The sequence below is a fragment of the Larimichthys crocea genome, chromosome IV, assembly GCF_000972845.2.
Source record: "Larimichthys crocea isolate SSNF chromosome IV, L_crocea_2.0, whole genome shotgun sequence".
In the NCBI taxonomy this organism is placed as follows: Eukaryota; Metazoa; Chordata; class Actinopteri; family Sciaenidae; genus Larimichthys; species Larimichthys crocea.
In genome coordinates, this window is record NC_040014.1 from 5,801,547 (window position 1) to 5,821,505 (window position 19,959).

Genomic DNA, 19,959 nt, shown 5'->3' on the forward strand with positions numbered 1-19,959 from the left:
ACTGCATAGAATAATGCAGTTTAACCCTGTACACTCTGAAGGATCTCAGTCTCCTCAGGAAGTGGAGTCGACTTTGACTTTTTGTACAGGACGTCTGTGTCAGACCAGTCCAGTTTGTTGTTGAGGTGAACACTGTAATATTTGTATGAACCCACCATCACCAGCAAAACCTGAGCTTGTGTATGTGTATAATCTGTGGAGTGCCCCCTTAAGTTTTTCATAATGTATAAAATATGAAGGCTCTTTCTTTTGTGACACAGGTACAACTTATGTAACCATGGAAATTCTGCTCAACCTCAGGCTTGTTTTGGTCAAAAAGGGTCCACATGGTGCACAAAAAAAATATGAATTTCCTGAAGTAACCTGTAATCATTAGTATGGTGGGATATATCAAAATGTATTCAGAGAGTATCAAAAACTGTCCAATAGAGCCGAATCTGAACTGAAAGAAAGGTGTACAGTCTATTAAGTATTATATTATTTATTTAAGTAATATATTATTACTGTATAGACTGAAAATTCACATACAGCTGCCTGTGTAAGACAATAATTAACATTTCAAGAATCTTAACTTCTGTTCAATGAAAAAAAAGATTTACTTCTGCTGTCAGAGAAAATATTTCAACAAAAAAACTTGTTTTATAAAACATCATCAGCTGCTTTTACCTTAGTTTTTCATTCACATGATGTCATGACCAGATGTTAATCACACCATCACTCCCTGCTGACATCACACTCTCCCCCTTGTGGTCAAAGCTCACGCTCTGCACAGCATCGCTGTATCCCGACAGACAGCTCACCATGCAGGAATCAACCTCCACCACTCTGACCACAGCGTCGCTGCTGGCAACAGCCAGCATCTTTCCTGATGGGCTGAATGCCACCTGGTTGGCAGCCAGTGGTCCGGTATCTACTGTGGCCGCAGCCAACGCAGGTTTCCTGATGTCCCAAAGCTTGATGATGCCACGGGAGTCACATGAGGCTATGGCGTTTCCTGCCAGGCTGAATGTGGTGTGGTTGCAGGGGTGCTGGTGTCCATGAAAAGTAGCGGTGCAGACACCCAGCCTGGCATCCCACATGGCGAGGGTTCTGTCAGCTGAGCAGGTGAGGAGGAGGTTGGAGAAGGACAGGAAGCAGACACTGTTGACAGAGGCGGTGTGGCGACGTAGTGTGAGGCGGCAGCGCTGGCTGTTTAGGTCCCACAGCTTAGCAGTTTTGTCAGCAGAGCAGGAAGCCAGAAAGTGACCGCATGAGTGGAAGGAGCAGCCCCAGGTGGGCTGGCTGTGACCGGACAGGGTCAACACGCAGCAGCCGTGAGATAAATCCCAGAGTCGCACCTGCAGGAAGAACCATCCAAGAGTCAACCACAGGACAAAAGGTCAGGAGAACAGAAAAGAATAGAAACCTTACTCAGGTACCACTTATCCACCACCTACAATGATGTCCTTTCATCCATTCCAGGGAGACTAAACAGCAATCTACACCTGACCTCATGTGACTTTAACGACTCTGACTACAGTCATTATGAGCTGGGTCTACAATGCTGCCTAGGATACTTGGAACTCCCCACCAGTCAGTCAGAAAGAAGAAGTCAAGTTGCCCCAGATTCAAAGATGACTGAGAACCTCAACAGTTCTTTACTAAGATACTTTGTTGGGTTTACTTCTAAGTATGAAATGGAGATGATTGGTTGAGGAAGGTGCCCAAACTATTGAAGACTGCCTGTAATGTTCAAGTGCCAAAAAAGACATTCCAACGCTCTCAATGACTACAGACTTGTGTCTTATGCCACATGTCATGAAGACCTTTGAGTGGCTTGTTCTACACCTGAGGACTCAGTTGCTAACTTCTTTTCCAACTCTCTTGTTAGATGCATCAACAAAGACAATGAGGAGGAGTACACCTGGATAAAACCTGCTGCAGTAACACCTGGATTCTCTCTCTGTGGGATCAATGAAGAAATTATTGTACCTCAAGATGAACTTACCGTTGTGTCTCCACTGGTTGTTGCAAGTTTTACTCCATCGGGATGAAAACTGCAGCCAGACAGCCAATCAGAGTGACCCTCACCTGTCAGTACCATCTGAGCGACCTGGCAACAGAGATTGCATGACATCAGCCAATCACAGTGACCTTTACATGTTAACAAAATATTATTTTATTGACTTTTTTGTCTCATTTTTAAACATTGGTCGGTCATCATTAAACATCACATTATCCCATTTGTTTGTTAGTTCATATAGTCATATGTCATGTCATGTATTATCATTTCATCTCATAGCTTGTCTCACAATATCTCATCTTTCTCTCATTTCATGTTAAATCCATTCCTTCACCCTTCTTTGAATATTATCTCCATCTATGTCTCTCTACTCTTAGTTTAAAAAGGGTCTGCCATGGGGTCTCCTGCCAGTTGGACACACCTGGAAAACCTCCAAAGGAAGGTTGATCCACAGAGGAAGCTTTCTAATCAGATCCCTGATCTGCCTAAGCTGGCTCCTTTGAACATGAAGGAGCAAAAGGTCTACTCCAAGCTCCCTTTGGATCCAGCCACCCAACAGAGGAAACTCATTTCAGCTTCCAGTATCAGCGTACTCATTCTTTCAGTCACAAAGCTCGGGGTTAGAACATAGATCAACTGGTAAATCAAAAGCTTGGCAATGGAACCAGGCCTCAAGCACCTTGATGCTTGATGAGATGAGACAAATCATCTGCTGGCTGGACTCAAGATATAGGCTTAGAAAATAGGTTTGCAGCTCGCTTCGCTTGCCTTTGCACCCTCCTTTACGTTGAGCTGAGAGGAAATCTCTTGTCATGTGAAGGCAGCTTAACGGTTACAGGTTCAGAGAACTCATCGAGCAAATGTGTTTTGGGGAGCAGCTTTGGAGGGTGGCCTGATGTTAATACTTTAAAATCTAGATGTCTCTTTGTAGTTTCTCCATCGTTACTGACGCTAGCTTTGCAGAGTGTTATGCTCTTTGGGCCAACGTACATTTGTCCTGTCTCATCTCAACTACTGTGACAGAGTCTCACTCCATCTCTCTCATGGATTTGAATACATGAACATCTTACTCTTACCTTCTCTCCGTTGGCTGGCAGCGCCCACAGCCTCCAGCTGCAGTCGTCACTGGCGGAGGCGAGGATCTGTTGCTGTGGATGGAGGTCGATGCAGCTGATGGGAAGCTCATGGGCCCTGATGGTGCAGGACAAGCTGAATGAACTGGGACTTTTCAGTTTTTCAAAGTTCACCTGGGCGAGGTGAGAGCTCAGCGGGCAGCTGTAGACAGGGAAGTCTGTGTCCTCTTGGTGTCCGGTGTGTCTGATGCTGCTTTTTGATGATGATTTATCACCACTGTTGCTTCTTTTGGTGCTTCTCTCTTTACTGACCTTTTCCTGATTCAGCTTTTCTTCTGTGGTGTTTTGAATTCGGTCCTTTTGGAGACTGATGAGCATTTTCTGCCTCAGAGCTGCTTGATATTTATCATCCAGCTGCCTCAGCGCTGGCTCGTAGGACTGGAGGTGTTTCTTCAGCTGTTTGAAGTCCTCGATCAGCCTGTTTTTGTTCTCAGCGACTCGTCGGTACTGTAACCAGTGGAAATCCCTCTCCCTCTGCATCCTCACCAGGCTGTCCCCTGACACCAGCACTTCCTGTCTGAGCTGGTCTGTCTCTCTGTGAACTGTCTCCAGCTCAGACAGGAGGAGCTGCCTGTGTGTCAGAGCGTCAGGGATGAAGAAGACACCTGTCCCCGCCATTGTCAGACTTCCTGTCAGGAGTTTCTGAGCTGGACCGTACCACTCTGCCTCAAAGCTGTTCAGAGTCCGTGTCAGGCCAGCTCGCCGGAGGAAGTTCCTTAGGAAGTCGTCCACTACCTCTGGGATGTGGGGGATGATATTTTGTTTGGGTGGTGCAGTTTTTTTTCTGGCAGCAGTGGAGGATGCAACCTCCTTCATCACCTCCTCAAAGTCTTCATCCTCAACACTCCTCCTGTCCTCCTCTTCTGAGAGGATCTCTCCCTCTGCTCTCTCTTTTCTCCTCGCTGACATTTTCTCTGCTCTGCCTCTGAGCTTTTTGTTTACTTGTTGCCACGGTAACTGTGCTCTACGGTAACTGTGCTCAGAGCTGAGTTCTACCCGCACACTCTGTTGTTACCGTGTTACTATAGCAACTCCATGACTCTTGACACCTTTTCTGATCTGAAATCTGTTCTGTAAAATATTGTATAGATATGCATGTTCAGTGTTCAGTATTTTATAAAAATGATGCTAATTGCAAATAATTTTTTTATTTACTTTAAAACACTTTGTAATTCAAATTGGGTTGTGACCTAAACAAACTTTTCTGAACAGTTAATTGAGGGTCAGTTAACTGTTCAGAAAAGTTCTACACTATCAAAACAAATGCATCATTTTTAATAACTTAATGAAAACATATAACCCATTGTCATTCATAATAGACATGAACAAAGTATTAAAGGGTTTGATGTATTTATTCTGTTGTAGGGCTCTATTTATGTTTGATAGGAGTTCCTTTTATGATTAATATTGACACTTCAAATTATACTGAATAGCATCAGTGTGTGCAGAACTTTAAAAAGCAGTCAGACATAAAGACCTGTAGGTTATGATTTGCTTCTAAAATATGAGCTTGATGCAAAGTGATGAAGCGCTGTGAGTAACTGCTGACAAATGTACAAATGTTATGTCTCCAAACAGTGGTCAGTGGTCAGAACATGTAGCTTGCATTGATAAAGTTTCATTTTCTAAATAATGTTTGAAACATGTATGGCTGAATTTGATGAACAACTCTCACATCTTTTATTTTTCCCAAGCTAGGGGTCAAAATTTCAATTATTGTTCATGAAGCTGTTACAGTAGCACAGAAATTATGAAATGTGATCTGCCAGGGCTGAAATGATAAAATAAAATAAAATAAAATAAAGACAGGTTGAATTTTAGTGAACTTATAACACTTTATTGTGAAAACAAACTTTTCTTATGTAGTCCAAATTGGGAGAGAAAAGAGCAGAAAGATTTGTGAACAAATTTGTAAATAAAACATTTTCCAATTTAATTCAGATTTTCTTTAAAAAGTGAAATTAATTTTTTGGAAACTTTTGTAATTCAAATTACAGTACGATATTATTAACACGTTGGCCGCCAGAGGGCGCTCCGGCCTCGCTGACGTCACATGACGTCGTCACATGACTACCAGTGGACAAACAGCAGGAAGAGAGTTGGCTCCTTGTTGTTTTTTTAGTATTTTTACATTGGACCCGTTCAGAACATCAGAACCCGTCACAGGAGCAGCCTGAGCTCCAGCTGCTGTTTGGGTCCGAGCGGCGTTGGTTCGGTTTTTCGCGGGTTGAAGGTTTTCGTTTGACGGCGGGGTGAGCTGCACGAACAGACCGAACTCACCGAACTCACAACAGAACCGGTGAGCCGAACACAGTCCTCATTATCCACCGAGCTACGGAAATATGAACGTTAACGTCAACTTGTGAGTCTGAGCTGGAGCTCCGTGTCCGCTCGGTAAAGTCTGCTCAGCCTGGTCCTGGTGGCTGCAGAGAACACGCAGTTTATCTCTTGAGTTAGTGTCATCACAGAAGATCACAGTGTTCAGTGTCTGCTCAGGTGGACGCTGAACATTCCACAGTGCTTCATGTGCTCAGATCTCTGCGTGGTTTCATGCAGTGTGCTCCTAAAGGCGCAAGCTGTCCACACTACTCCTTCACTAACCGTTAGATTCAGACAAACCACACTTACTCTGTATACAAACGTGATATATAAGAACAGAATATACATGACATGTACGTGATATATAAGAACAGAATATACATGACATGTACATGATATATAAGAACAGAATATACATGACATGTACGTGATATATAAGAACAGAATATACATGACATGTACATGATATACATGACATGTACGTGATATATAAGAACAGAATATACATGACATGTACGTGATATATAAGAACAGAATATACATGACATGTACATGATATATAAGAACAGAATATACATGACATGTACGTGATATATAAGAACAGAATATACATGACATGTACGTGATATATAAGAAAGAAAAACATGACATGTACAGATATATAGAACAGAATATACATGACATGTACGTGATATCTAAAACAGATATACATGACATGTACGTGATATATAAGAACGAATATACATGACATGTACCGTGATATATAAGAACAGAATAGACATGACATGTACGTGATATATAAGACAGAACAAGAAGTATACATGACATGTACGTGATATATAAGAACAGAATATACATGACATGTACGTGATATATAAGAACAGAATATAACATGACAGTAGTGATATATAAGAACAGAATATACTGACATGTACCATTATATATAAGAACAGAATATACATGACATGTACATGATAATAAGAAACAGAATATACATGACATGTACGTGATATATAAGAACAGAATATACATGACATGTACGTGATATATAAGAACAGAAATACATGACATTTACATGATATATAAGAACGAATATACATGACATGTACGTGATATATAAGAACAGAATATACATGACATGTACGTGATATTAAGAACAAATATACATGACATGTACATGATATATAAGACAAGAATATACATGACATGTACATGAATATATAAGACAGAATATACATGACATGTACGTGATATATAAAACAGAATTACTGACATGTACGTGATATATAAGAACAGAATATACATGACATGTACGTGAATTAAGAACAAATATACATGACATGTACGTGATATAAAGACAGCAATATACATGACATGTACGTGATATATAAAGAACAGAATATACATGACATGTACGGATATATAAGAACCGAATATACATGACATGTACTGATATATAAGAACAGATATACCTGACATGTACTGATATATAAGAACAGAATATCATGACTGTACGTGATATATAAGAAACAGAATATACTGACATGTACTATATTAAAGAATTACATGACATGTACAGTATATAACAGATATACTGACATGTACTGATATCTAAGAACAGATATACATGACATGTCGTGATATATAAGAACAGAATATACACTGACATGTACGTATATTATAAGAACAGAATATACATGACTGTACGTGATATATAAGAACAGAATATACATGACATGTACGATGATATATAAGAACGAATATACATGACATGTACGTGATATATAAGAACAGATATACATGACATGTACGTGATATATAAGAACAGAATATACATGACCGTACGTGATATATAAGAACAGATATACATGACATGTACATGATATAAAGAACAGAATACATGACATGTACATGATATATAAGATACGTTTGGTTAATGCTACTGTGTATAACTGTAGTTCGCGTAGTTGTGTTTGATGGACTAGTCTGTACATGTTTAAGGTTATAACTTTAAGACTGCACTGGCAGTGTGATATATATATATATATATATATATATATATATACTATATATATTTCTATATATATTATTATTATATTATCTTATAATAATGTAATAATAACAGTTTTCATGATTAGATGTATTGATCCAGAAGACAAACTATCCCAGAGATGACATGAAAGGTGTGAATGTTAGTGTGTCATGTCTTTAACTAACCATGGATGTCATTTCTCTGTACTCAGCTGAGCCTAACATGTCTCACTGCAGTAAGTGAACAGAGCTGTTTACTGTATGCTAACAACATATGTCTCCGAGAAGTTTCCAGTGTTTCTGGGTGTTGCTGTGTCTTAACCTAATACGTAGATTCAAAGATGAACTGTGTTTACTGACAGGAGTTTTCTCAAGTGTTTGAGCCCATGTAGTAATATTTTAAATGCAGTGCTGACTGAGGGGTCGAAGATGTTGTGGAAATTCTCTGCTGCTGGTAAAGAATGAAATAGATACTTCTGCCGGCCGACAAGGTTTTATTTTCTTTGCAAAGAAAAGGTCAATTCAACACACGAGCGGGCAAAGATAAAGAAGAGACCCAGAATATGGTGCTGCTGTAATAAGTGAATTTCCCCGTTGTGGGATCAATAAAGTATTATCTGATCTTATCTTATTTTTATCTTATCTATTTATGACACCTAGATATTTATACCTGAGGGACACCCTTTTCACATCCCTTTGTCTGCCCCTTTGCCCCCCCCCCCCCCCCCCCCCATTGATGTGTTTTACACCTGAGGTATCCTGCAGGATCTTGTATTTAGGTGCAAAGTTCAGTCAAGGCATCACAATTTACAAAGACAAAAGGAGCCGGTGTCTTATGTTAAGGGGGAGGTTGTGCGTCTCTAGTGATTGAAACAAAGGCATTGAATTTACTACCAGTCAAACTGTGGACGTCTTTTGTTGATCCCGTCCCAACTTTTTTGAAACATGTTGCAGCATCAAGAGTGTGTATTTACACAGAACACTTTAGTTTATTAGTTTGAACATTTAATATCTTGTCTTTATTCATCTAAATACAGGTCATAAAGATTTTCACTTTACACAGTGTGTATCTGAATTGGTATCAGGATAGAAATGGTTAAATCAGAGCATTGAACTACTTTTAGAGATAAAGCTTTACGCTCTCAAATCTCTCCAAACTTGTATTCCCCTAAAATATTTTAGGCTTTACACATGATGAAAACATGTTGGGCTCCATCATATCACATCATTTCTATTTAGTGGAATCCTAAAAATTAAAATTTTTCAAATCAAGACATTTTGCCATCACAGAAAGTTAATTAAAAGCATAGTTTAACTTGCTCTAGATGAAATTAAAGTATCAGATGAATTTTGTTTGGAGTTCATAGATTCCTCAGAGATGTGTTTGGGCCCACAGTTTGATCTAAAACACAAACGTTCACATGCAGTTCTACATGATAAACGTCAAGTGAACAGTACATGAGCAGGAAAACCGTGCTGTAAAACTGTATGCCACACTGTATTATATTGTTCTTTGCAGGGTCAGAGGTCACCATGGGCTCAGCAGTGGAGAGGACAGATGAACATGTGAGAGAGTATCTGATCTACCGTGGCTTCACCAGCACTCTGAAACACCTCGACAGCGACATCAAAGCCGACAAGGAGAAAGGCTTCAGGGTACAAAGTGCAAATATAGATGACGGTTCTTTTTCCTAACCTAAGAAATCTGGATTATCTTTATGTTTGTGTTAAATCTCAAACATCTTCTGTGTGCAGGTGGATAAAATCATCGAACAGCTTCAGCAGTTTGTCCAGAACTTCGACCTGTTTGGTCTGAAGGAGTACTGGGTTTACCTTGACAGACGTCTGTTCTGCAGACTGGAGGATGTCTACAGATCCACGGTCAACAAACTGAGAACCAGCCTGTACAGATACTACGTCATCTGCACCATCCAGGTAACATTCTGTAGAGAAATCAGACACGATGTGTCTGAAACCGAGCCATGGTTAAACGTCTCTTTCCTTTTTCTAGAGAGGAAACCTGGAGAAGACTCAGGAGTTTTTCCAGAGGCAGGCGGCAGAGCTGCAGGGTCAGCCTGAGTGGCGTGATTGGTTCATCCTGCCGTTTATCCCCACCCCTGAGCAGAACCCCGCCTTCTCTCCGTACTTCTCCCGTCAATGGGCCGACACCTTCCTGGTTTCACTGCACAACTTCCTGTCTGTCCTCTTCCAGTGTATGCATATCCTTCAGCTGAATCCACAGCTTACACTAAAATGTCCAGTTCATGTCGTAATGCACGTCTAAAACATCTGATCCAACTGTGTCTGTGTCAGTTAAACTCTGAATTTGATGTTTTTTTTAGTCCTTAACTTGTTTTCACCACAGCCAGTCCTGCTGAGTTTTGATGCTGAAGTTCAGAGGACAACAAGACTGACAGAAGAGAATGAACAGCTGCGCCAACAGGTGAGCAAAATGGAAACTTTAAGCCTCATGTGGTTAAACCAGTTCTTTTTAATGAGTTAATTAATAGTCCTGTTATTTATGGTGGTGAAATATTCCCCAGATTAGCTTTAAAAGTCAGTTAAAAAGATCCATATTCCATCCATTTTCTGCCACTCATCTGGGGCCCGGGTTACAGTAGCAACAGGCTAAGTAATGTAGTCCAGATCCCTCTCACCCCAGCAATGTTATCTAGCTCCGTTTTACGAGGCATTCCCGGATGCATAATTATAATATGATGATTATAAACACTCCAGTGTGTTCTGGGTCTACCCTGGGATTTCCTACCAGTGGTTGGACTTGGAAAACATCTACAAAAAGGATCCTGATCAAACGCTGAACCACACTCTCTAAACTGAGCTCCTTACCTTAAATCAAATGCTGATCCCAGTCACCCTACGGTGGAAACTAATTTCAGCAGCTTGTATCAGCAGTCTCTTTTAATACTCACATTACTGCTGCCAATCTCACCGTCCATTCTTACCCTCACTCTTGAGCCAGACCCAAATACAACTCATTCCCAGCCTGGAGAAAACAGTCAAGTGAAGACCACAGCCTCAGACTTGGAGGTGCTGACTCTCATGCAATTAAAGTCCTACCATTTAGGTTGGTTAGGTATGTATGGACTCTAACTTTGCTTAATATATCTGACCTGTCTGTCTCGTCCTATCCCGTCCAGCTGTTTGCTCGGCAGACAGAGAGTCGGGACCAGAGAGAAGGAGACGAGAGGGTCCACCACAAGCTGCCGATGTACGTCCAGAACGCGGACAGACTTGGAGACACTGAGCTGTGAGACACTAACATCACTGTCTTAACTGATGACTCAATACAACTAATATGGCTGCCATTCTGTCAGTCTTTTTTAATATCTATAGCGTTGACTCTCTTTTTAAAAAACAGCTGACAACATGATGCTTAACCAAAGTTTCAGTTGGCAGTTCTTAATGACACTGGGGTTTGGCACTCCTTTGGTGCACCCATGTTGGCTGCCATGCTTTGAATGGAGTGGAAGTATTATTTTATTAAATAATTAGATTTTTTTTCTGATGTATTAGAATCTCTCATATGAGTAGTTTAAAGCAGAGACACAAGATTAATGGTCTAAACTAACTTCTGGTTTTATATCAGGTTACACACTCGAATGAAAAACAAAATCAGTATTGTGTGTTGTTACAGATGACCGCCGTTTTAACTCTTCTCTCTGAAAGGTCTTTTGAAATGTCATTCAGAACATTATTTCTATCTATCTATCGCACTTGTAATTTTCTTCCTGGTGATTTTTAAAATTTGTTTATTGCCACCAAACACAGGACAAACACATGAAATGTTTCAGATTTGAGTTCTTTAGCATGCTAGCTTGTACAGTTTTACCTCATTGACTGACTGCAATTGTATTTAAAAGTTCTGAAGTCTAATATGTTGATTGTATAATATAGAATCATCTGTTTGCTAAATTTCAGAACATAACACAGCCAACTTCATGCTAAATTAATTTTTTTGCTAATGCTAATGATTAGCTAAAAATATGATTTGAGTCTGACATATAAATATGAAGTAGAAACTTTGAAGTTTGAAATTCAGAGTAATACCAGAGACCTCATACGTGTTAACACTAAATAAGAACGTATTTCTCAGAACTGTTAAATTAACGTAATTTCGAATGTTTTTGATGTTAATGGTCTTCCGTAGAAACAGCTGTATCATAAGACGAAAATGCGCTGGCTCACGGGCTGTCTTTATTAATCTTCATCATGAAGTCACTTTTAGAAGAATTTTGAGGCACTTTAAAGCAGAACAAAACTGCAGAGTTATTTTGTGCTTATTCCTATAGGACATATTTAAGAAAAACTAAAACTAACTTATTGTTAATGATACATTATTTATGGTATTTTTACACTGTGTGCTGTGATACAGTTGATGTTGCCAAATAAACAATTCACCTGATGAATTGTTGTTTCTTGTCAGTACGATCCATTTTTTAAATTTTTCACCTCAGGTTTTCACCCGCTGACTCGTAGACTGGGCTGACGAATACAACACACCCTGAAATTAATACCATTAATGAAAAAATTCAATGCAGTAAAGCATTATAAGATGTCAAGCGTAGAAAAACATGAAAATTATTGGTAGACCAGTTGGTAAAAATACATTTTAAAGCAACATTGCATAGAAATTGTTATTCTTTAGCGGCCTCAGTTTTAGAGTGTAATCCCACTGTGGTAAACATGTTCAGCTGTACTCGAGTATTTGTTCTGATCACATTACTTATGATCAAAAAAACTAGCGAGTCAACAACTTTGCTTACAGCCAAACATCAACCAGGTCACCAACAGCAGACCCAGCAGCAGCTAATATTACTGACTAGTCCAACAGCAGTCAGCCCAGCTCGGCGTCTGTCTTTCAGTGTTTTATTTCACCAAGCTCTCACCAACCACTAAAAGTCAGTCCCACATTTACTCTTGTCCAGCGGCTTCTCGCTCTGTCACTCTGACCTTTTCTCTTCTTTACTTCTTCGGACAACGCCCCCTTCGGTCTCTTCTTGTTTGCCGTTATGTCAGTGGAGCTAGCTAAGCCTGATTACATTGCCCACTTGCCCAGCTCCGGTTCTTGTGCGACCCTGGCTCCACTCTCCGTCAACATTGAAACACTGAAAACCTCCTCTTCCCAGTGATCCACAATACACTCCACAAGTGCTCTGAGCTCACAGTCCGGACAGCCCAGCTAACAAACTGAGTTAACATTAGCTAACAGCAGCTACAGTTGTCAGCAGTTTACTTCACTGTCCATCAGGAAACTCTGTAAATCACAGAGAGTTAAGGCGGAGCAGCCGGAGGACATCAGAGGAAAAACCAGAAAACATTTTCTCCATAAAATCAGTCAAATAGTTGGTGGTGTGTGACTTAGTGTCATAGGCGTTAGGTATTTCTGAGTAATTGATCCCGGAGCCCAAAGTTACATAGTGCGAGAACAGATGTACCAATGACAGAGACACCAGTGTACCATCAAAACTGCTGCTTCAAGTGAAGTGATTTAAAAGCGCACAATCAATCCAGAGCTGAGGGAGCCCTAACAGCAAAGACACCATCATCCATCTCAGGCTGTTGAGGAGAGAGATATAATCCGTAGCCTGGTCATGAAGAGCAGAAAAATCTTAATAAAATCTTATATGCAATCAGTGATGCTAAAAGTTAGATATTTTTCTCTATTTTTGGCTTTAGTTAATAGTGTTGCGGTCGTATTCTTTACTGTTTGGAGTGTTGAGTGCTCACCGGTTAAAAGACATAGGTATGTATTTTTGTATCTTTGAAACTCCCATCTTGGAAATATTTCTTAGATGCTAAAATCAGGACTGGATGAGCTCAACAACCTTCATACTACAGGCGGATTTTTGTTTTTCAATGGAGAGAGCAGCTGTGCGAGTCATAGCAGTAAGCATCATCATATTCCAATTCATATTCTTTGACCTCCCTAAATAAGCTGACCTCTATGCTAATTGCATGTTTATTGTAGCCAAGAATGATAAAGAAGTTGATCTTGTGTATTTCTGAATTTCCAAAAGTCCGAACCTAAACCATCTATTAGTTTGCTATTTTTGCTACACCCAACAATTTTTAAGACATTTACTCTGAACATCCAGAGACCAAACAATCAGGAGGTTTCGTTCAGCAGGAAACATGAATGTCTACAAACTTCACAACAACCCGTCTAACAGATCTTTTAGTCTGGATCAAAGTCCTAGTCTGACAGACCATTCCTTCAGCCAGTAGCATAACTAAAAGCAACCGTTGATGCATACTCGATTTGTCATTGTCTCTTTACTGCGTCTTTCTCCCAAATTATGTAAAGCCTTGACTGATTTGTTGACAAGACTTCAAGTATCTTGTCACTGCCTTCATCTTTGGTCTTGCCTTTGCCTTTTCATTGCTGTTGTCTTCAACGTGTTGGATACCATCGTCTTTGTTGTGGTGCTTCAACATTGTTACTGCTGATATTATACCACATGGTTAAACTTCTAATGTCAACCAGACTTGGTAATCTCTATCAGCTATCACAGAACATCACTGGAAGCAGTTGAGTGGATGAAGTTTTGTCGGTTCAAACGTTACTCTTCCCGCTTCCTGTGGCAATAGTCACCATCTTCAGAAACTTCTTATTTCCTCTGTGCTTTAAACTAGGACTGCATGAAAAATAATCCTATACAGGCAGTTTTCATTTAAATATATATGAAGAGCAACATTAAACCGTTTACCACATCACTGAGGTAAGTGACATCTGTTGGTCCTGTTGTATAGAAAACCACACGTGCCATGCTGTATCACAGGCTCTGATGTCAGCTACACCAGAGACATACAAGGTTCAACATGTTACATGTTTGATATGTTATACTTTATCAATCATACTTCTATATCACAGTATTTTAGAAGCACTTCTGCATCTTTACTACAGACTCAGCAGAATAGAGATGACACAAATTGAGGGGAAAGACAGATGAGGAATGACAAAGATTGGTTGACCAGACCTGAGGCAGTCATTGTGTTTCATGGTTGGCGCCTTCAAAACCCTCAAAGGCCACCATGGTGCTTCATCATTACCGTCTTTGTTGTCTTTGAAGTTTGATTTTCTCTTTGTGTCTTCATTGTCGCTTGGCATCATCTTTCATCTTTCATGTTGTTGGCACGATTGCTGCTGTTTCTTGTAACTGATAGCTTGTGTCCTTTAGTCACACTCATTTAAAACAGCAAACGGTGAATAAGCTTATTGGGGCGAAACAAATCTGTGCAGATCTTGTGCATGCTGTCTTGACAGACCTTTGCCAATCTGTATAAACTGATAACTATATAGAAATGTAAAATTTGCAGGTAAGAGACCAAGATATTGGCTTGGATGTTCTGGTTTCCATTTGTAGTCTGAATAGTATTGATCACATTTGAGCAGGCTTTGGTTGCATGCAGGTAAACAAACAAAACAGGTGGAACACACTGGCTGAAATACAACCTGGGAACCCATCAGCTATCACGTGGTGCGGGTATCTGTTATCTGTTATTATGATATCCACCAGCTTTTTATCATTTTGTTGGCCAACTCCTTGATCTTTGTACTCCTATTGGCTTCTGGTGCCTTCTTGTGAACATGAGTATCTTGTTTCATAGTTTGGTAGCACTTTGCGTTTTTGGAGCATTGCTCCAAACTGAAGCGACTCCAAAATAAGAACTGGGAGACATTTTTCTATTTGTTTCTATCTATCATTCAGAACTTTGGAGTTAACCCTGCTCACCTTTTGCTTTCTCTTTCTCTGCCCTCTTAGGGAATTGGTGCCAAGCCAGCGTGGTGTCAGCACTGTCACCACTCCTTCCAGAAACTTCTTCTCTACATTCCTACCGCAGGGCAGGCGCACTCCAGGGAAACCATCTCAGTACACCACCGGGTCCTCGCCAAGCCAGGTAGCAGTGGGCAGGAAGGACCCACCAACCAATCCGGTGAGAGTGGGGCAGGTGTTTTGGGAATGAAGTTTAAAAGCTGAAAATGTATACATGACTTTAACTCCACAGTTGATTGGATGTTTCAGGTGTTCATTGGCCACAGAGCTGATGCGTGTTTTTAATGTCCACTAGTTGCTGCTCTAAGAAAATGCTGACTGTCTTTTACACAAGTTCAGCTCTCAAAAGATCATCAACTTTCTTATTCTGTGAGATTTTTAATTAGAGGAATGAAACTCCAAACCTCCTAAATCTATTAAACTTGCTGGAATGCGAGTGCTGAACAGATCTCCCATTGGCTGGTCTGGTTAGGTACAAAGTGGTCAAAGGGATGTAGTGTTAAAGGTGAAGGCGATCCCTTCACCATCAACACCGCATCCCTTTGAAAATGTGCCCTCAGACAGCTGTCGGAGACGACTTTTCTACAAGTTGTTGTTGCCATGCTGGAGGTCCTCAACATTATAAGTGACTGATCAGTCTAAAATGAATTTGTCTTTTTTAGCCTGCAAAGTCTAAAGAGGTAGTTCAACCTAAGGAGGCGAAGCCAGTTTCCTGCCAGGCATCAACCAGTGAGCCTGTGAACTCCCAGTCCCAGCAGTCAACAAACCAGTCAATGAACCAGTCAACAAACCAGCTGACACATCCCAGACACAAGAGAATCCAGGACCATGAGAAAGAGAGGAAGGAGCTTTTCTCCAAACCACTGTCACAGGTACCTGAAGGGTGGCACTGGGACAGGTTTAACTTTAGGGTTGTTACTAAATCTTTAGTCTTCAGTCATTCATTAAAGGAGAAACTCTGCATTTTGGTGAATTAGCAACTTCTCTTCAGTGCAGAGTGTAAGACAAGAGGTAAATTTAAACTGGAAGTTGATCCGTTTCACTGATAGCATCCTTCTGTGTGCTCTCTTCAGGCACCAGAGAGGAAGGGGGAGGCGGGAGAGGTAGAGCCTCTTCCCGACACCTCCAGCGAACCCCCCGATTCCTCCTCAAATAGCAGGAGCTGTGTTGGAGGAGCAGAGGGAGGAGGTCTGTCAGCAGAGCAGCCTTTCATCAAACTCAGCCAGGAGGAGTATGGAGAACACCACTCCTCCATCATGCACTGCAGGTCTGCCGTCAACGCACTGCCAGCTCACCATCAAACTGGGGTGACCTCTACGAGCCTGCTACACATTGAGCTTCTCTTCTCATCCATCCTTTTCATTTCTGTTCCAGGGTTGACTGTTCTGGTCGCCGGGTTGCCAGTTTGGATATAGACGGGGTCATCAAGGTGACTGTGCATCATTTATCTTTTGGGGTCTCTGAACGTTGAGAAGAAAAAAACATGCGTATTGTCATGACTGTGTATAACAAATGAAACGCCCCATTCCTCCTCCTCTTCCACAGGTGTGGTCGTTCAACCCCATCATGCAGACCAAAGCCACCATCATGTCTAAGTCTTCTCTGCTGTCTCTGGAGTGGGCCACCAAACCTGACAGACTGGTACGCAATAGAGAGAAGGCTCCTCGTGAACTGAACATAGATATCTTAACAGATATTAATCAGGTTTCTATTCATACTTTGATAAAGGAAACGATTACATGTAAATAAGCTGAGTGACATTAATACAGTAATGTGGGACATTATACAATTCATGAAATAAATAGCTTGGTTATATTCTGTCTTTAAACTATTCCCATAAAACTCTTCAAATATATCAAAATATACACAAAACTATAAAGAAGGAAGATCAAGACAAAAATATGATTGACGTGCAGGTCCAGAAAAATCAGGTGAAACAAAATTACAAGAGTACATGTTAACAAGATGCTGTGCATAAAACTGAATGTGAATTCAAACTGTTGAAGATGATTCTGATAAAGTTTGGATATTTGACAGATGCAAAACTATCCTGCATGGGACAGACTATCATTGTGTGTCTCTCATTATGAGGCAAAAGGTCCCTAACACTAAAATGTAGGTTTTTAGATCAGGTTATGTTGTCTTATGTTGTATGTGCTGGCCTCTCCTGGCACTCCTGGCCTCTGCTAAACATTAGAAGTAGTAGGAGGAAATCATTTTTTGTGTTAATGTGATAACAGGTTGAATATCTTGTTATCTCCAGATAACAACATTTGTGATCTCAATAACATTAGCATTGCAAACACGGCCGTTCTTGGCTTCTGTAGTTTAGGGTTGGGCATGTAGTGATTCAACTGATGGAAGGTCAGTTGAATCACTACATGGTGATACAATCAAGGTTCTGTGTGTGTGTGTGTGTGTGTGTGTGTGTGTGTGTGTGTGTGTGTGTGTGTGTGTGTGTGTGTGTGTCAGTTGTTACTAGGCAGCGGTGTTGGTACAGTGCGACTGTACGATACGGACGCCAAGAAGAATCTGTATGAGATGAACATCGATGAAACTCATCCACGGTAAATTTAGCAGATTCAATGTTTACCACGTTCGCTCTCTTAATTTAGCATGCTAACATTACTAATTTGCAAAGAGTACAGCTGAGGCTGATGGAATGTCATAAGTTCTGCTAGGTAATGTAGTCAGTTTGTAGTTTTTCTGTTACTTGACAAAATAGACCAGAATACACAGCACGCTCCACATGAGATTTGGATCCTGTCATGTAGTCATGAATAATCTCTGTTGTTGTCCTGTGTGTGTCAGGATCTTGTCTTTAGCCTGCAGTCCCAGCGGCTCATCATTCGTCTGTTCAGCTGCAGCTCTCAGTCGATCTGGGAGCTCCGATTCTGTTCCACGACTTCCTATTCCCGTGTCCGGACAGCTGTTGCTCTGGGACACCAAGACTGTCAAACAACAGGTAATGAACCAGCCAGTTCATCTTCGAATTATTTCGATAATAAGTAGTAAAGCAGCAGTAAACAGTGTCAGACTCACAGTGGACAGATCTTACAGTCCTAGGTTAGTCCTGGGTGAAGTCGGTAGAGTTCCCCCTTAACTCCACATCATGCTATAACCAGTGTTCTGTCTGTCTGTCTGAACGTCCCTCAGCTTCAGTTCTCTTTAGAACCTGAACCAGTTGCCATTAACTGCACAGCCTTCAACCACAACGGAAACCTGCTGGTGACGGGAGCTGCTGACGGAGTCATCAGACTGTTTGGTCAGCGTTTTTATCACGCAACATTCAACATGATTAATTTCATTGTAGTTTCCCATTCCCAATACATGAAGTAAGCTAAGCTGGGTGTGCTGCGGCTGTGCATTTCAGTCGTTGAAATAACGAGTCAGTTTGGAGCATTTACATATTAATGAGTAAACACGCTGTGCTTTATATTCTGTGCTGTAGATATGCAGAGGTATGAGAGCGCCATGAGCTGGAGAGCTCACGACGGAGAAGTTTACAGCGTGGAGTTCAGCTACGACGAAAACACTGTCTTCAGCATCGGAGAAGATGGCAAGGTGTGTGTGCGTGCGTGCGTGCGTGCGTGCGTGCGTGCGTGCGTGCGTGGTGACATCATACAATCCTAAAAATGTCTTTTAACTCTGAGACCTGTTGTGGAAATGTCACCGGCCATGTCACATGTTTTCAGTTAAGTGTGTGAACTGTGTGTTCAGTTCATCCAGTGGAACATCCATCGCTGTGGGGTAAAGCAGTCGGAGCAGGCGTTACCTCAGGACTCCACCGGACCCTTCGTGCTGTCAGGGTACAGTGGATACAAGCAGGTAAAGTAGTGTACGCCATATTCAGACGACGTGTGATGACATCACAGTTAGGAATTATGTCACAGGACAATAAATGCTGCTGATGTTCATATTTGTGATTGGTCACTTCAGGTTCAGATTCCTCGAGGTCGACTCTTTGCCTTTGACTCTGAAGGACAGCACGTCCTGACCTGTTCCAACAGTGGAGGACTCATATACAGAGTGAGTCCACCTCTCATCCATTTCATTCACACTATGTTTACTATTTTAATTTGCTAACATGACATCTCACCTCCCCCTCTTCCAGCTGAACAATGGGGAGCCGGCTCTGGAGAGCGTGCTGTCACTGGGTGGGCACAAAGCGCCGGTGGTGACGGTGGATTGGAGCTCGGCGGTGGACTGCGGCACCTGCCTGACCGCCTCCATGGACGGGAAGATTAAACTGAGCACGCTGCTGGCACAGAAGTCCTGACCGAGGACTTGATGGAGGAGGATACCTCTGGGGTCAGAGGTCATCCGAGTTTAGGATGGACTGACTCAGTCACTGATGGAGATAAACACAAAATGTTATCTGTTTCATGAAGTGATACAAACAGTTCAACCTGACCAATCTGTTCGAAAGTCACATTCACATTAAAATGCACTGAAAGTTCAATCTGAAAACATGTGACTTTATTCAAGCTGCATTCACTGACTTTTCTTTGGGGGAGGCAGTGTGACAGTGTTAAGCAAGCAGTCACCTAATTAGTTCTCAGTGGCTTTATCAGAGCTGAAAACGTTCCTGCTGCTGGAAACAAGGGTGACTGAGTGTTGAGACCAGTAAGTGATTAGAGGAGGGAGACCACCCCCCTCCTCCATCCCCTTGTAACAA

At 41.3% G+C, this 19,959-nt stretch overlaps 2 protein-coding genes across 5 annotated transcripts; one reads left to right on the top strand and one right to left on the bottom strand.

Annotated features, from left to right (window-relative positions):
- Positions 1 to 518: 518 nt before the first annotated feature.
- Positions 519 to 4,059, bottom strand: spag16 (sperm associated antigen 16). Its single transcript, XM_019258607.2, has 3 exons — positions 3,079 to 4,059; positions 1,988 to 2,092; positions 519 to 1,337 (listed from the first exon to the last, which is right to left on the bottom strand). The coding sequence occupies exons 1-3, from the start codon at positions 4,042 to 4,044 to the stop codon at positions 690 to 692; spliced, it is 1,719 nt and encodes a 572-aa protein (XP_019114152.2). The 5' UTR covers positions 4,045 to 4,059; the 3' UTR covers positions 519 to 689.
- Positions 4,060 to 5,163: 1,104 nt separating this feature from the next.
- On the top strand, positions 5,164 to 19,751 carry wdr91 (WD repeat domain 91). 4 transcript variants are annotated; one of them, XM_010753146.3, is made up of 18 exons: positions 5,164 to 5,434; positions 9,005 to 9,141; positions 9,241 to 9,420; positions 9,497 to 9,704; positions 9,846 to 9,928; positions 10,644 to 10,753; positions 15,270 to 15,441; positions 15,944 to 16,153; positions 16,355 to 16,548; positions 16,656 to 16,710; positions 16,827 to 16,922; positions 17,754 to 17,848; positions 18,093 to 18,246; positions 18,438 to 18,546; positions 18,733 to 18,845; positions 19,002 to 19,109; positions 19,221 to 19,310; positions 19,396 to 19,751. In XM_010753146.3, exons 2-18 carry the CDS (start codon positions 9,019 to 9,021, stop codon positions 19,558 to 19,560), a joined length of 2,265 nt encoding a protein of 754 aa, XP_010751448.2. In that variant the 5' UTR covers positions 5,164 to 5,434; positions 9,005 to 9,018; the 3' UTR covers positions 19,561 to 19,751. The 4 variants fall into 4 exon arrangements, with proteins under 4 accessions (XP_010751448.2, XP_010751449.2, XP_019114160.1 ...); XM_010753147.3 differs by having other exon boundaries at positions 10,644 to 10,714; XM_019258615.2 differs by having other exon boundaries at positions 9,849 to 9,928.
- Positions 19,752 to 19,959: the final 208 nt, after the last annotated feature.

What these genes read in the sequence shown, in the direction of transcription:
- spag16 (XM_019258607.2), bottom strand. Translation starts at nt 4,044, where the DNA reads ATGTCAGCGAGGAGAAAAGAGAGAGCAGAGGGAGAGATCCTCTCAGAA. An exon ending in TGCCAGCCAACGGAGAGAAG is followed by an intron (nt 2,093 to 3,078) that starts GTAAGAGTAAGA and finishes CTCTGTTGCCAG; the next exon opens with GTCGCTCAGATGGTACTGAC. An exon ending in CAACCAGTGGAGACACAACG is followed by an intron (nt 1,338 to 1,987) that starts GTAAGTTCATCT and finishes TTCTTCCTGCAG; the next exon opens with GTGCGACTCTGGGATTTATC.
- wdr91 (XM_010753146.3), top strand. Translation starts at nt 9,019, where the DNA reads ATGGGCTCAGCAGTGGAGAGGACAGATGAACATGTGAGAGAGTATCTG. An exon ending in AGGACCCACCAACCAATCCG is followed by an intron (nt 15,442 to 15,943) that starts GTGAGAGTGGGG and finishes TGTCTTTTTTAG; the next exon opens with CCTGCAAAGTCTAAAGAGGT. An exon ending in CCACCAAACCTGACAGACTG is followed by an intron (nt 16,923 to 17,753) that starts GTACGCAATAGA and finishes TGTGTGTGTCAG; the next exon opens with TTGTTACTAGGCAGCGGTGT.